Below are 17,064 nucleotides of genomic sequence, written 5' to 3'. Positions count from 1 at the left end.
TCCAACATCCGCTGTGGGTAGGTGAAATTTGGATCAAATTACCTATCACCAATCTCAGTGATTGACAACTGCTTCGATGTACTATATGACATCAAAACCATTAAGTAATGAGCTTTAAAGTCAAAACACCAACGAGGCAATGGTCCTCAGGAAATATAACTGCTGAAATACGTCCTTTACAGTCTTACCACTTTAAATCCCCAAAATTGAAATCTTCCATTAAAAGCGATGTGGCCATCACTTCGTCTTTACCATCTATGGATATTTTGATCTCCCTACGAACTGCATTGGATTGAACCCTATTCATTCAACTTAAACTTTACATTGCCGCAAAATCTGCACAAGTTAAAGTTAATGTGCAAAAATCTGAATTCCCATTCCCGAGTTTAAAATATAACGCGAGTTTAACCTGTTTGCATTGGGACGTTATTTTGCCTTTTTGGTTACAGAGAATAATTGAGCGTTTCCAGGGTTGATATATCAACGCCTGTCAATGTATATTTGTAGCTGTTCCTACGTTTCGGAACTGTTTATGTTAGACGCCGATACTCCCGTTAATTTGATGGGGCTGAGCAGTTGGAATGCAGTAAAATGCACCGAAACTCCTCGGCCACCCAGCGAAGTGCTTTTGTGTAAGAACCGTATATGGCTGTAGGAATCCGTGCAAACAGGCTTGGGGTCTGGTCCTTTTTTGGGGCTGCTGTGGGTGGAGGCAAAGGGTGACGAGACCCACGGGCTATAAAACTTAACAAACCAGGGAGGGAGAGTGCACCATCCCAGAGTAAAAGGACCCCGGCAAAGCACCGACAGGGTGAGTCCCAGGCAAGGGTTAATCTGCAGTTGTACATTACTCATTTTCAAGCAATTAACAGTTTTATTAATTGGGCAAATGCAAGCAGCAGAGGGCTTGTCAAAGAACCGTATGCTTACAGATTGAAATCGGCACCCAGTTCGTTGCAATAATTTAAATGTAAATTGAAGTTCAATGTTTTTTGTTCGCTGATCTTGGTTACTAACATTAGCAGAAGTATAGCCTAGCTTCTAAAGCAGCGTGGGTGATTTCAGAAGACAATGCATGAGAAAGAAAGAATTTGGTCTTGCTCTTACTGATAAATACCAGTGTTTGAAAACATTTGTCAGAAGTAAGTTTTTTTGGCGTGCGCTGAATTTGTAAGAGGCATCGATGCGTTACCTTTACTGACTCTCCAAATAGCACTTGGTTCCCCCGCAATTGCCTATGTCGAGTTTCGGTACTTTGGGTGGGGGATCCTTTCAGAGATTACCACAGAGTTGATGTTAACTCAGTTCCAGGCTTCTTATGTAACAGTACAAGCGTGGGCCGCGATCAAGTAGCTGGATGCCCAGCAGTGACAACTTAATATTTATAACACTATTTTCTTTGGAAAGTCAGAATTCCAGTGTGTGTGCGTGTGTGTTTTAACTGGAATCGGTTAATCTTCTTAGTAGTGTTTTCCATATCTGGTAAATGTGCCCAGTCGGGACAGAATCTGGCGGAGGATCACTTTGGACGAGTTTGTCTCGTACCCGATTGCTGAAATATACTACCGTGGCTTCGCTCAGTGCTGTGGATTCTAGGATTACTGTACTCTTTTACTAAATATGGTTCTTTCTCAGCCGTCTCCAGCGCCTCTCTGGTCACTGTTAGCACTGCAAGTCTGAAGTCGGTGCAGAGAAAAGGCAGCAGCTACTGTGAGCCAAGTTCCAAAAACACACACTTAAAGAGAATTTTTTTGCAGGGTTGCAGGGATTTCCTAATTAGGAAAAAACACGTTTAAAGAAGGGCCCTTCCATGTATATGGACTTCCAGTCTGAGCAGGGGACTTATTGGCTACTTGAGGAATGCAAAGTCCGACTTTAACACATTGAAGGACCTGTACAGTGGAACGAGCACTTCCTCAGACTTTTTGATGGATATTTTAAATTATCCAAGGACTGCTCAGTTTCAAACAACGTTAAAAGAGACGACGGCATTTGAATACAATTTTATGCAAAGCTTATTACCTCCAAGTTCAAGTTTGTCCCGATCCCATTCTTGATAGATTATGATTGTGGAACCAGGATTATATTAATTTAAGGAGTTTATGGGGAGGGGGGAAGGTAAACATGCCCACTCAGACACACGAACCCACTGGCTATATTTTCTGAGTCGGACTATTGGTTACTTCTCCCCTTTATTCCGTTAGACTCAGCAGGTCGACCATGTGTGACGAGGAGGAAAGCACAGCGCTGGTTTGCGACAACGGCTCCGGACTGTGTAAGGCTGGCTTCGCCGGGGATGACGCTCCTCGCGCGGTTTTCCCTTCCATCGTGGGCCGCCCCCGGCACCAGGTTAGCCGTTCTCAGCCTTCCCAGGGTCTCGGCCGCGAGGCTGCAACAGCAGCGAGATCCTAGAGGCATAATTGAAAGATTATATTTTACTGGATGTACATTAGAATTCAGTTGACATTGCCGCAAGAGAGTTCAGAGTATTAGAATGGCAGGGGTTGTTGGGGGGGGGGGTGGTGATTGGACTAGAACTTCCACTGAGTCGCAGAGGACCCGGGGAAGCAACGAGAGACCAAGCAGGTTGTGGAGAGGAGGTCGGCGATCGGTGTTGGAAGAGATGAGTCGTGGGGTTAAGCAACGACCTAAAGCAGTCACTTGCGGGTCTGTAAAACCAAGAGTGAGAGAGGACGAAGACAGATTCAACGGTAGATTTGTGGAGGGAATTGCAATAAAATCTTGGAAAAGAAACATGGGGGAAAGAACAATTGGGACCGGGTGATAGATCCCCATAATTAAAAACCTAAAGATGATGCGGTTGTGAAATGGAAAAATGATTTGTTTGGTATTCCCTGCGTTTTGTAATCTGTTTTTTTTCCTGTGTTTAACATGCCATCTGTAAGAAGGGATGAATTATATCTAGAACTGGAAAGAACGGAGAACAGTTGCAAACTGGGGATCGAGGACAGGCTGCTAAATGCATTAAAGCACATTCATTTGGTTCTGTTTTCACCTTTTCGTGCGGCGCGCATGTTGTGACTGCTAGGACAGTAGATGCAAAGACTCCTCAGACAGTTAAGCACATGCATCACACCTGTTCCGTTTAATCCCACAGGGCGTCATGGTTGGGATGGGCCAGAAAGACAGCTATGTAGGTGACGAGGCTCAAAGTAAGAGAGGTATCCTAACCCTGAAATATCCCATCGAGCACGGAATCATCACAAATTGGGACGATATGGAGAAGGCAAGGGATTATTTGCATGCTTCTTGAATCATTAAACCAGAACAATTCTGAACATATAATGTTGTAATCGGTGTCAAACCTTAAAGTACGCTTGGGCGGAGCAGTATTTTGAGACTATGGTCACTCTTTCTGCAGATCTGGCACCACACTTTCTACAATGAGCTTCGAGTGGCTCCCGAAGAACATCCAACTCTGCTCACCGAGGCTCCCCTCAATCCCAAAGCCAACCGCGAGAAGATGACCCAGGTACCACAGCCAACCGCCTAATCCAACCATGTTCCTTCTGCCGTGTGACGAGGCTTCCGAGAGGGTGCGGGCTGCCCGGGTTGGGGAGCAGCTTTTCTCTTTGGAGCGAGGTGACTGAAAGACGTGTTCAAGGCGATGAGACGTATAGACGGAGCGGCAGTCAGAGGCTTTTTACCAGGACGGAAACAGCTAATATCCTGGGGCGCATAATTGTAAGGTGATTGGAGGAAAGTATAGAGGGAATGTGAGGTATGAGTATTTTTTAACAAGGTGATAGAGGCAGGTACATTAGGGACATTTAAGAAACCATTAGATAGGTACATCGATCATATAATTAATAGGAGGGAAGGGTTAGATAGATTTTAGTAAACGTTGGCGAAACATAGCGGGCCGAAGGGCCTTATACTATGTTCTATTTGACTAGCTCATTCGCTAGATTTTAAAATCCCCATTAGGTAAACATTGGCGGGCAATGTGAACCCACATCAGGATTTTTGATAGACCAGCAGGCGCAACCAGCCATGCAACACACCTTTGTAATTACTCTTATCGCTGGTTGTTTTCTAGATCATGTTTGAGACATTTAACGTGCCAGCCATGTATGTTGCAATCCAAGCCGTTCTATCCCTTTACGCCTCCGGCCGTACAACCGGTAAGTGGGAGCAGCGTTTCCTTGTACGATCACTGGGGAGATGGAATCACCCCTGGCTGTTTCTGACCCAGTGCTTGTGCCCGTGTGCAGGTATAGTGCTGGATTCCGGAGATGGTGTCACCCACAATGTGCCAATCTACGAAGGCTACGCCCTGCCCCATGCCATCATGCGTCTGGACCTGGCTGGCCGTGATCTCACAGACTACCTCATGAAAATCCTCACTGAGCGCGGCTATTCGTTCGTCACTACAGGTAACGGGCCGTCTTTAATTTAACAACCTTCTCTCCAATTGCTATGAACTCACGTTAACTGCAGGTATTACTGCAGCGCCACAAGACTCCCGCCGAAGATATTTTAACATTAATTTCAAATCATTCTTTTTAGAAGCACAATTCCAGTATTTTTTTAAGCTTCAGATGTAAGCATCTGCAATTTTATTTGTTTTCAAGCCTTTTTTCAACTCCCACCCCACCTTCTAGAATTTGGAAAATAAAACAGAGGTAGAACTTCGCCCACTTTAAATTCCATTCTCCAGGCCGGGAGTTCTTGACTGAAGTCCAACCTTTCCCCTTTTAAGAGCATAGACCATCAAAACAGCAACCGGACCTACAGCAGGATACCGACCAGCAAAGCCAACACTCTGCTGATGATGGATGCAGTCCTTCCAACTCCCCCAACTGCAAAATTTTTATCTCGATTTTAACATTTAACCGGTTACAATAGTTTCAATATTTACTTTTTTAAATCACGCTTTTACCAATTTCACTTTAGTGATGTCGCCCTCCGCATAGACGGAAGCCTCTGCAGTTTAAAAATTAGCCGGACCGTGAGATCAAATAAACCCTTTATTGGATCTCAAGGATGATCAAATGATGGAGCAGACTCGATGGGCCGAATGACAAAATTCTGCTCCTTTGTTTCATGGCAAACTATATTTAAGAGAGAGCTTATGTGCGAATCCTCTGCTTCACAGCTGAACGCGAGATTGTCCGTGACATTAAAGAGAAGCTCTGCTATGTAGCTCTCGACTTTGAGAATGAAATGGCCACTGCAGCCTCCTCTTCCTCTTTGGAGAAGAGTTATGAGCTGCCTGATGGCCAGGTCATCACCATTGGCAATGAGCGTTTCCGCTGCCCCGAGACTCTCTTCCAACCTTCTTTCATTGGTGAGTCGATTTTATAATTACAAATATTTGCTACTTCAATTTCCTTGGAAGGATCTACACATGCACACTGTCCAGCTCTGCCGCAAAATTGATTAGGGAATGATCACATAACCCTGCCACAGATGCAAACTCAATTTACTTGAACAGTTAATTTTAATTGTCACACAAATAAATGAAATATTGGAGATTGAGACAATAATGGATTTCATCACTCAGCAAAAAAGTTCTTCTCAGCCACAGCCCAGACTATATTCCAAAGACTTCGAGAAACAGATTTAGAGTTGACCTGCAACCAAATTATAAACAATGGTTGATAGAACAGACCTCCTGAGGGACCAAACAGTTTACTCTAGCCTCAAGCTACTACACTGAGATTCTTATGGTCAGTTGTTGATAGCTCTCTCACCAAATCAATAATGTTGTAGGTCTTTGACATAAATGCACAAGAATACTGGAGCACTGCTATGTAATCCAGGGAGTGGGAAGCGCAGAATCAAATATCGCTGTGATGATTGTACGTTCTAGTATCAATTGTTTGGCAACAATAAAGTATAAAGTATAAAACAGTGAGTGGGGGTGCCAATGTATAAACAAGGTAATTACCCTATTTGGTGTCCACTTCATTCATTGGTGTTTACAGCCTACACCAAATGCTGAGTTGCTCAAATCCTTACAGAGGCAAATCCAAATGCCGAGATACATATTACAAACGTTTTCATGTGAGACTTTTCAGTTTTTCTATTTTCCATGGATTAACTGTAGCACTTATTTGATAGGGATGGAGTCTGCAGGTATTCATGAGACTACATACAACAGCATCATGAAGTGTGATATCGACATCAGGAAGGATTTATACGCCAACAACGTACTGTCTGGAGGTACCACCATGTACCCTGGTATCGCTGACCGTATGCAGAAGGAAATCACTGCATTGGCTCCCAGTACCATGAAAATCAAGGTCAGTTGAAAGGGCTTTTAAGGAAAAGAAACAGCAGTGTTATTTCATGCTTTGTCACTATTGACCTCTTGATACCATCAATTCTGATGATCTTCTCCCAGACAAACAATACTTAAACTAGGAGTTCCCAACCTGGGGTCCAGACTCTTTGCTTATTGGCATTGGTGCGTGGCATAAAAAGTGTTGGGAACCCCTGCCAGTTCAACCTTATCTGTGGCATTTAATTGCAGACCAGCAGCTTGATGTGGGAATGGTTAGATTTTTTCCTAGGCATGGTTAAGCCAGAACTTTGCAAAATCAACCCTAATTCTGCTGTAGTCAAACAACTGTCATTGAGAAAACTGATTTTTTTCTTGTATTGGGTTTGATTTTGCATTAGCTTTTGCAGTTTCTTTGGCATCTTTATACAACTTAATAACTAATGAAACAAGATATAACTGTATATAGATCCTAGGGTAACAGAATTGGTTCATTTGTCATAGCATTCATAAATTTTCTTAAGAGTTTGTATTCAAAGCTGAAGTATTTAACATTGATATCAGTTCCAAGTTTCATATTACTGTACTATTTCAGCTTCATATTTGACTAGCTTAATTTATTTCTGTTATAATCTCAACTTTGAAGCTACCTTCATTTTTATATAACACAGGTACAAAGTTTAACTTGGAAAAATTGAATAGTGAATATATTTTATGACCTGTTAAAAGCTAATATGAGCCTTCCCCCCCCCCCCCACTGCTGGGATGTACTGCCCCTTATTTAATACCTACTGTATTTATTTACTTAATGACAAGAGACAGCACTACAATGGTTATGTATTAATGTAAGACATTTGTTTTTACATCCCAGATCTGATAAAATTAATGTTGAATACACTTTAGAGATTTGACCCGAGTTGCATTATGGATAACTAGGAAATCTTGATAATTCAACACAGTTTTTTGATTGCAACCAACAATGGGGGTGTGCTGCTGCTCAAAGTCAGGAGGTAAACATTTTACTGGGGGCGGCCCAAGGGCAGTCTGTGTCCGATCGGTGATGGGAAGCAAGAGTTTAAGTTAAATGAGAATTTCAACAGCAGTCAATGCCCAGGAGTCAAATACAAAACAAACATTAATTAATTATGCTGTGACTGAAAAGTACAAGCATAAATTAGTTATTACTTTGCTATGTTGCTTTATTAACAGATAATTGCTCCTCCTGAGCGCAAGTATTCAGTATGGATTGGTGGCTCCATTCTCGCTTCACTCTCCACCTTCCAGCAGATGTGGATTAGCAAGCCCGAATATGATGAGGCCGGTCCATCTATTGTACACCGCAAATGCTTTTAAACTGTTGTCTCTTCTCTCCCCCGCCTCCCTCTCTTTTTCTCTCTTTCGTATCTTGTTGCAACAAAAAAACTGTGAAAGTGCAACAAGAGAAACATTTGTCTGTTTTCATTCCATTGCTCTGTCACCAAACATTACCTGTAGCTTTAAATGAACGAATGGGAGTTTTTAAAATAAAGTCAGAATGTGCCGCCAGTATTTTCACAAATTGACTCGTTTCCTGAAATATATTAGATACCTATTTATTTAGCTAATGTCTAACTACTTTGACATAAACAGAGCAAGAATTCCAGATAAAATTTAAACCTGCACCTTGGTTTATTTATTTCAAAATGTCAATGGTTCAGTGGCACCATGTTTCATTTTAAAATTACTTTGAAGCTTTTGACTTCAGATTAAAAGGTCTCCCATTGCTACCCTTATAACCTGTCCACATTTTCCTGTGTTTCCTTTCACTAAGATGTGTTCTGCTTTTACATCATTTGGGGATACAATTGTCTTGAATTTATTGCTATTAAAGAAAATGGTTTCAGAAACTGTTGTACAAGATGCTTGTTTAAAGCAGTCCAGGAGATTTCTGAATTCAGTTGTGACCTGTTCTCTTAATGGTGTCTGACGTCCAAGTAAACAACGCATGGGAATGTCCCTGATCAGGTTGAAGCAAATCCTACTGGAAATACTGACATCGCTGGTGGCCAACAAATCTGCATCATAAAAATCAATGCGGTTAACACCAATAGGAGCTTTATACATTGTAATATAGAATCTTTTCTCTTTTTAATGTCTATTCTCATTATAGGCCATAGTTCCAAACTCAAAAAAAATTAAGAAAAATGCATGTACCAAAGAAATTCATATTTATTGGTTTCTGGTTGAAGTCCAAGTTCAACTTAGAAACACTCTTGAGGATAACTAGCATTTGTCATCTCACATTATACCTGTGAAATATTTACTGCATTTCAAAAATAAATATTAATCATTGGTATACACTTTTTGTAACTTGAATATACAAAAAGGCTTTAAATAATCCAGCTGGCCAAAACTGGCCATCGAAATTTGAAAGTAACGTTTGTGTCCTTACAATAGAAATAACTTATTCCGATTCCATGTCGGTGGTAGTCTCACGTTATCACCTCATGTCCAAGATGATTATATTCATATCTTTTATAATGATGTGTTTGCAAGTCTGAAAAAGAATTGAGCACAAGTTTGACATTTATTGTTCCATTCAGAGTACTGCATTAAACAAGCAACGCTCAGAAGCAATTCTCAATTGAATATGGTGCATTTCTTCAACAGTAGTTCACTCTTAACTACTCAGTTTTATTGTTAATAATACAAGGGTTTCATCATTTCTACCTTCTATACCTTTGTTACAACCTTCAGTCTGGCGTCTTGTGTCTCTGACCCACTATTAATACCATGGTATCAACCATCTTTGTTCTAAACTCAGGAATTCACTAACTCATTCGCTAGATTTAAAAATCCCCGTTAAATAAACATTGGCAGGCAGTGAGAACCTACATCAGGATTTCCGACTGTTGACTAGCAGGCGTAGCCAACCATGCAACAGATTTTCAGAAAGGCAAAACAGTGAAAGGTGCATAACAGCACACAAAATGCTGGAGGAACTCAGCAGGTCAGGCAGTGTCTATGGAGAGTAATATAAACAGTCGATGCTTTGGGCCAATCTGATTTGTCCAGAGTAGCCTTTTTGATCAGGTCCCTTGACCTCACTAATTCTAAACCCATTAGATACATACAAGGTCAAGTATAAATTGAACTACGTGGAATTAATGCTATCAATTTGCTGAGCTTGCGTTGATCAATAAGGTTGAGTAGCTATTCAAGATCCCTAGCTTTGATTTGATGCCTGAAGCCATTCTGATGTTCAGCGGCAGAGTCTCGCACAATATATCATCACATATATGAGCCAGGGGAAACTACACCCACATTCTTAGAGAGCATTGCCTAACTGGATGCCAAACCCATCATAAATTAGTGTTTCTGACTGCCTCTGGCTTCCATAAAATCTATCTCTAAATTACTGAAAATGCAAGTCATTAAAAAAATAATAACTGTAGCCATTATTTACCCTTCAGTCAGACCCATTCCTCTCTGTCAATGGACTTGCTTCCCTCATGCCAGGTCTAAATGAACAGCAACGTCTAACGTCGGGGACATGCAGCAAATTTACACTCCACTCCAGTTGGGAATGCATTTGGAAGAGCCCAAAAAAAAATACCCTGCAAGTTGCAGGACTTGGTATTTCAACAGAGCCTCACTCTTTCCTATACTTATGGGTATACACAGTCAACAAGTCAATTCGGAATTGCTAACATTTGCCAGCAAGCTCCTATCCCAATGTCATGTTCCATACGACATTTTCCTGTGTTAAGTTTCCACTGTGTAGACATTTAAATCAAAAATATTAAAATTGTGGTAAGCAATACAAAATAATAGTTCAATAAATTTGCAAGAGGAAAACAAAAATAATTAATGGCATAATCTAAGTCAAAACAATTTAGTCTAAGAAGCTCGATATGCCCCTTGCCTCCTAATATGCAGACATTAATACCCATTTAATCCAAATGGCTTCAGATCCCAATTTCTGAGCAAGTGCAGAATCTGCATAATACTTCCCCCCCCCCGCCTCCCCCCATGTAACACAGGGAAAATCCCTGTTGAATGGAATGTCATGACATATTCTGGACTAAGTCAAGCCTTAAATCACAGACCAGTGGCTGCTAGGCTGACACTTTGGTTTATATGACTGGTCACTGAGGAAGGAAAAAGTCTGATAGCCACACTCAGCACAAGAAGGCCCACCATGCTCAGAAGATTAGGCAAGTCAGATATACACAGCTTTATATAGTTTTTTTTTAACTCAAAGAAACCTTTGGAAGATATCATTCCAACCTTAGTTATTGAATTAAATTGACTGAAATATTAAATTCTTATTGAGTAAAATGGAGAGGATAGAGGGATTTGTTTACCCTTTACTGGGGTGTCTAGAATTAGGGAACCCAGGGAAGCGTCAGCTCACCTAGAGAATGATGAATCTTTGAATTTCTCAAACTAATAAAGAAAGGAAGCTCAGTCATTGAGCAATTTAAGACAGGGATAAATAGATGTCGGTATATTAACATGAAGGACAAGGGGGTAGAGCAGCAAAGTGACACAGAGGTTAAAAATCTGCCATGATCTTGTTGAAAGACATCATAAGCAAAAGTAGTAAAATGGCTTCACTGTTTCAAATGACTCCAGGATTGAAAGGCTTTTCCTTTGAGGAGCGCTTGATGGTTCTTGGGCCTATAGTCACTGGAATTCAGAAGAATGAGGGGAGATCTCATTGAAACCTATCGAATGTTGAAAGGCCTCAAAGAGTGGCTGGGGAGAGGATGTTTCTTATGGTGGGGGAGTCTAAGATCAGAAAACAAAGTCTCAGAATAGAGGGATGTCCATTTAGAATGGAGATGAGGAGGAATTTATTTAGCCAGGGAGCAGTGAATCTGAGGAAGTCGTTGCCAGAAGCATCTGTGGAGGCCAAGTCATTGGGTATACTTAAGGCAGAGGTGGATAGGTTCTCGATGAAGGGATACGGGGAGAAGACAGGAGACTGGGGCTGAGAGGGAAATTAATTAGCCTATGGTCTTACGGTTACCTCTTCTTTTCACAACCTGTTCACAGCAAGAAATAGTAATTCTATATGATAATATTAGACACATACTTGGTATAGAGCTGGTTCTTTAGAATGTGGATGAAACCCTTTCTTTCGGCAGGAGGAAACTTCCAACATCCCTGCAGGAGTAAGGCGGAAGGCTGCAGTCCTAGAAAGTAGCAAACACTGGTCAACAAGAAATGAAGGTATTCTTCAAGACCAAGTGAAGTAACTGAATATCGATAACAATTCAAGTTAACAATGTCAGAATGGAAGGCATCAGTTACTTGAAAAGTAAATGCATTACAGGCTACAAATTTGCAATTAAAATAATACCTGCAGGTCTGCAAGGCCAGTAGTTACCTTGGTCTATTGTAATAACCCGTAATCCCATTCTATACAGGAAACAAGGATCAACACACAAATCAGCTTTGGAACCTCACAGAGCAAATCGTCAGTCATACAGCAGTGAAGCAGCTCTTTTGGCCTATCATGGTCATGACATAGACCATAAGACACAGCAGGAGAATTAGACCATGTGGCCCATCGAGTCTACTCCACCATTCAATCATGATTGATCCTTTTTTCTGTCTCCTCCTCAACCCCAGTTCCCAGTCTTCCCCCTGTAACCTTTGATGCCATGTCCAATCAAGAACCTATCAATCTCTGCCTTAAATACACCCAACGACCTGGCCTCCACAGTTGCATGTAGCAACAAATTCCACAAATTCACCACCCTTTGACTAAAGAAATTTCTCTGCATCTCTGTTTTGAAAGGGTGCCCTTCTCTCCTGAGGCTGTGCCCTCTTGTCGTAGACTCTTTCACAATGGGAAACATCCTATCCACATCTACTCTGTCTAGGCCTTTCAACATCCAAAAGTTTTCAATGAGATTCCTCCCTTCTGAATTCCAACGAGTACAGACCCAGAGCCACCATAATCTCTAAAGCCACCTCTTTCAGAACCCTAGGGTGCAGTTCCTCTGGTCTGGGTGACTTGTGTATCTTTAGGTCTTTCAGCTTTTTGAGCACCTTCTCTCTTTTAACAGTAACTGCACCCACTTCTCTTCCTTCACACACTACATCAGGCATACTGCTAGTGTCTTCCACAGTGAAGACTAATGCAAAATACTCATTTAGTTCAGCAGCTACCTCCTTGTCCCCCGTTATTATTTCTCCTGCCTCATTTTCTAGCGGTCCTGTAGCCACTCTCATTTCTCTTATTTTTGACATACTTGCAAAGAACTTTTACTATCCACTTTGATATTATTTGCTAGCTTGCTTTCATATTTCATCTTTCCTTTCTAATGATTTTTTTAGTTCCTCTCTGTAGGGTTTTAAAAACTACCCAATCCTCTACCTTCCAACTAATTTTTGCTTTGTTGTATGCCCTTTCTTTTGCGATTACAATAGCTTTCACTTCCCTTGTCAGCCATGGTTGTACTATTTTACCATTTGAGTATTTCTTCATTTTTGGAATACACATGTCCTGCACCTTCCTCATTTTTCCCAGATACACACACCATTCCTGCTCTACCGACATCCCTGCCAGCAGCTCCTTCCAATTTAATTTGGCCAACTCCTCTCTCATATCACTGTAATTTCCCTTACTCCACTGAAATACTGCTACATCAAACGTTACATTCTCACTATCAAATTTCAAGTCGAACACAATCATATTGTGATCACTGGTTCCTAAGGGTTCAAGCTCCCTAATCACCTCTGGTTCATTGCATAACACCCAGTCCAGTATAGCTGACCCCCTAGTAGGCTCAATGACAAACTGCTCTAAAAAGCTATCTCTTAGGCATTCAACAAACTCACTCTCTTGAGAACCATTACCAACTTGATTTTCCCCAATCAACCTGCATGTTAAAATCTCCTATGACTACCATATCATTGCCCTTTTGACTCGCCTTTTCTATTTCCTTTTTTAATCTGTGGTCCACCTCCCGGGCACTGTTGGGAGGCCTGTATATAACTACCATCAAAGTCCTTTTACCCTTGCTGTTTCTTAACTCAACCCACAAGGATTTAACATCTTCTGATCCTATGTCACATCTTTCTACTGATCTGATGCCATTCTTTACCAGTAGAGCCACACCCCCTCTGCCTACCTTCCTATCCCTTCAATATAACACGTAATGTGTAACCTTGGATACTCAGCTCCCAACATCCTTCAGCCACGATTCAGTGATCGCCACAACACCATAGCTGGCAACCTGTAATATTGCAACAAGATCATCCACCTTATTTCTCATACTACATGCATTTAGATACAACACCTTGAGTGCCGTATTTGCTGTCCTTTCTGACTCTGCATCCCTAATGATTTGTTACTCAGCCTGTTGGCTGCAACTAAGTCCCATCACCTGCCTGCCCTTCCTGACAGTCTGACCGCATGCTATCTTTACTTTTTTACCATCCATCCTTTCCTGAGTCCCTTTACTCCGGTTTCCACCCTCCTGCCAAATTAGTTTAAACCCTCCCCAAAAAACAGCTCTAACAAACCTGCCCGCGAGAATATTGGTCCCCCTCGGGTTCAGGTGCAACCCGTCACTTTTAAACAGGTCATACCTCCCCCAGAAGAGATCCCAATTATCCAAGAACCTGAAGCCCTGCCCCCTGCACCAACTTCTCAGCCACACGTTTATCTGCCAAATAATCCTGTTTCTACCCTCACTGGTGCGTGGCACGGGCAGCAATCCAGAAATTACTACCCAGGACGTCCTGCTTCTCAGCTTTCTACCGAGCTCTCTAAATTGCCTTTTCAGGACCTCATTGCTTTTGCTTCCTAGCTCATTGGTATCAATATGTACCAAGACATCTGGCTGCTCCCCCGCCCTCTCCAAAATGTTGTGGACGCGATCTGAGATGTCCCTGACCCTGGCACCTACAAGGCAACATACCATCCTGGTGTCCCGTTCGTGTCCACAGAATCCGCTGTCTGTCCCCCTCACTATCGAGTCCCCTATCACTACCGCTCCCTTCTTCTCTCTTTTTGCCTTCTGCAGCACAGACCCATGGTCAGTGCCTGTAACCCGGACATCCAGCAAAAACCTATCTAGATCTAATCCCATTTGGTTCATCAAGTTCCCATTTGGTGATTCAAGTGCTTGTCCAGATGATTCAGAAAGGAATGCAGGCAAAAACGGACATATAGAAAGACAGATACAAAAACAGAAAAAGACAGAGAGGGAGGAAGTTATAAAAAGAGAGCTGGAGGGAAGGACAAAGTTATAAACAAAAGGGAGATGCAGGAGGGAGAGGGTGTAGTAGTGGGGCATGGGACAGCATTCTTTACCGGTGGGAAGAGCAAAACTTGTCATTAATACACAATGGGAACCCAAAATCAACTCGCGTTTCTACAAGAAATATTCACATCCAGAGAATGGTGAAAAAAATACTTGGAATGTAAACAGTTGGGTCAAATAGCACAGGTGGTTTAAGGAAAGGTTAGATAAACAAAACAGAGAGGAATACAGTATAAACTGCTCGTCAGAAAAGGGAAAAGTGGAGGGAGTTCAATTGGATCCCAAGTGTCAGCACAGTGCCACTCGATTGTTTTGAGTCACAGGAGGCCATTCAGCCCAACTTGTCCATGCTAATCAAAGGGCTACCCTACCGAGTCCTACCTTCTAGTACTGGCCCGTTGCATTACAGGATGTACAGTGAATGTAATTATGGATATTTTTACAATTTAAGAAATAACTTTTCCTGTCCCAACACTTCCAGACCACCCCGGAAGCTGTCCCTGAAGGGAAGGAGATGACTCTATCTCAGAAACTGTTATTGGGGTAGCAGTGGACGGGAGGAAGAGGCGTACAGAAGCACTGCAGAAAGAGTCCACACCTTATTCTTTATTTGAGGCACTCTCAATGTTGCTCCACTGATCCTAACCGTTGAATGGAAAGTCTGCTGACAACAGCATACGTTATAAATTTGACGGCTGCCCATGCTTCAAAATCAAACAGGCAAATTTATGATTGAAAGAATATGTGTTTATTTAGCATCTGTTATAAGTTCAGAATGCCCAAAATTACACTGCAACAATGAAGTACTTTCAAAGCGTAGGCAGTACTGTGATGTGGGCAATCTCGCCGTGCTGAAGAGCCAAATCACCTGTTTAAATGGAGGGGCCTCAGGGGCTTTCTTTGAAATCATGTCCTCTTATAACCCGATGACAGTTCATACAATATCATTAATAATTCCACGGCACATTAGTCTAGATTTTGCACTCAAGTCTTGCACTCCTAACATCAACACTTTAAGTGAGAGTGCCACTACAACCAAAAGCAGCACAATCCAATTGCCAATACTTGCCGCCAGCGGGAAAGGCTCTACAACCTGGCAGGCAAAAAATCTGTCTCGGTTTCTAAGTCACAACTATTAGCATGAGTGTAAAGGCATAAATAACTACCGGCTTCATATTTATATGTATACTTACTCATCGTGTTTGGGAGCACAAATAATTGCAATGGACTCCGGCAACATCAACTGATAGGAGCAATGAGTATGAAGATCCACACTTGAAAGAAATGCAGTCTGTGTTGGATGGGTCTACAAGCAGATTTTAAAAAATGCATACGTTTAATTCAAAAAGCAAAATGTTCTTGCGAGAAAAACCCAAAACTCTGAACTTTGCCTTCATTCCTTCCCTTGTCACTGATAACCCTTTCATCCACCGGCCTCACTTGTGCACTCATTAGGCTTTCTACAGGCTAAAAAAAAAACCTCTTCTTGAATGCATTCAGAAATTTTTAATCTGATTGTGTCAGAGATAGTATTAGCAAAGTTTGAATCCCCTACTATTCCCAAAGCATTCATTTCATTTACTCACATGGATCCAACCCAGAGTGATAAGGCCATGTTTATTCTGAATAGTAAACAGTTCTTCTTCATTCTCAGTGTCACAGTAATCTGGTCCCCCTGACTGCTTAGGTATTATCACATGTGTAACCATAAACTCGTCATGCGTCTGCAAATAGAATATTGGAGCAATAAGCATCAATATTAAAACAATTTTACTAAAGCAGTCTAGTGACATGACAAATCCAAGTTACAACAGTCCAGGTGGTTTAGGTGTAAATGTAACAGATCCCAGGAATCACGACACACAATTAATCCAAGTGTAGGCTGCACACCAACTTCATGCAGCCTGATAAACATAGAACATTACAGCACAGTACAGGGCCTTTAGTCCACAATGTTGTATTGACCCTTTACCCTACTAAAATCAATCTAATCCCTCCCTTTTCCTTTCATCCACATGCCTATCTAATAGTCTCTTAAATCTCCCTAATGTATCTGCCCTGGCAAAATGTTTCACACACCCACAACTCTCTGTGTAAGAAATCTACGGCTGAGATCCCACCTATAGTTTCCTCCAATCACCTTAAAATTATGCCCCTCATATAGCCATTTCTAGCCTGGTAAAAAGTCTCTGGCTGTTCCTTCTATCTATGTCTCATCATCTTGTGCACCTTTATCAAGTCGTCACCAATCCAGGCAGTACTTGGTAAATCTCCTCTGCACCCTCTCCAAAGCTTCCACATCCTTCCTATAATGAGGTGGCCAGAACTGAACACAATACACCAAGAATATCAAAGTTCCATTCAACTGCAACATCACCTTGTGCCTTTTGAACTTAATGCCCTGACTAACAAAGGCTAACACTCCATCTGCCTTCTTAATCACTCAGTCAACCTGCGTGGCAACTTTGAGCAATCTACAGACATGGATCCTAAGATCCTTTTGTTCCTCCACACTGTCAATCTTGTACTCTGCCCTCAAGCTCGACTTCACAC

The 17,064-nt window shown here is 41.8% G+C and overlaps 2 protein-coding genes across 6 annotated transcripts in view; one reads left to right on the top strand and one right to left on the bottom strand.

The window, feature by feature from the left end:
- The first annotated feature begins 695 nt into the window (after window positions 1-695).
- On the top strand, window positions 696-8,133 carry acta2 (actin alpha 2, smooth muscle). Its single transcript, XM_063071638.1, has 9 exons — window positions 696-811; window positions 2,205-2,349; window positions 3,119-3,247; window positions 3,383-3,493; window positions 4,061-4,145; window positions 4,236-4,397; window positions 5,120-5,311; window positions 6,088-6,269; window positions 7,457-8,133. Exons 2-9 carry the CDS (start codon window positions 2,221-2,223, stop codon window positions 7,598-7,600), a joined length of 1,134 nt encoding a protein of 377 aa, XP_062927708.1. The 5' UTR covers window positions 696-811; window positions 2,205-2,220; the 3' UTR covers window positions 7,601-8,133.
- A 41-nt stretch (window positions 8,134-8,174) lies between these two features.
- The window catches only part of stambpl1 (STAM binding protein-like 1), a 63,816-nt gene continuing 54,926 nt past the window's right edge, over window positions 8,175-17,064 (bottom strand). For 4 of the 5 annotated variants that reach the window (XM_063071633.1, XM_063071637.1, XM_063071635.1 and 1 more), the window contains 4 exons: window positions 16,098-16,235; window positions 15,705-15,817; window positions 11,328-11,427; window positions 8,337-8,783 (listed from right to left, as the gene is read on the bottom strand). In XM_063071633.1, coding sequence (XP_062927703.1) covers window positions 8,727-8,783; window positions 11,328-11,427; window positions 15,705-15,817; window positions 16,098-16,235 — 408 coding nt within the window. In that variant the 3' untranslated portion in view covers window positions 8,337-8,726. Of the gene's footprint in view, window positions 8,302-8,336; window positions 8,784-11,327; window positions 11,428-15,704; window positions 15,818-16,097; window positions 16,236-17,064 lie in introns of those variants that run through there. The other variant, XM_063071636.1, reaches the window with a different exon arrangement.

The sequence above is a fragment of the Mobula hypostoma genome, chromosome 19, assembly GCF_963921235.1.
Source record: "Mobula hypostoma chromosome 19, sMobHyp1.1, whole genome shotgun sequence".
Lineage (NCBI taxonomy): Eukaryota > Metazoa > Chordata > Chondrichthyes > Myliobatiformes > Myliobatidae > Mobula > Mobula hypostoma.
The sequence above is the reverse complement of the archived record's forward strand: the minus strand, read 5'-3'. Positions and strand labels throughout refer to the sequence as shown.

What these genes read in the sequence shown, in the direction of transcription:
- acta2 (XM_063071638.1), top strand. Translation starts at nt 2,221, where the DNA reads ATGTGTGACGAGGAGGAAAGCACAGCGCTGGTTTGCGACAACGGCTCC. An exon ending in CTATTCGTTCGTCACTACAG is followed by an intron (nt 4,398 to 5,119) that starts GTAACGGGCCGT and finishes TCTGCTTCACAG; the next exon opens with CTGAACGCGAGATTGTCCGT. An exon ending in CTTCCAACCTTCTTTCATTG is followed by an intron (nt 5,312 to 6,087) that starts GTGAGTCGATTT and finishes CTTATTTGATAG; the next exon opens with GGATGGAGTCTGCAGGTATT.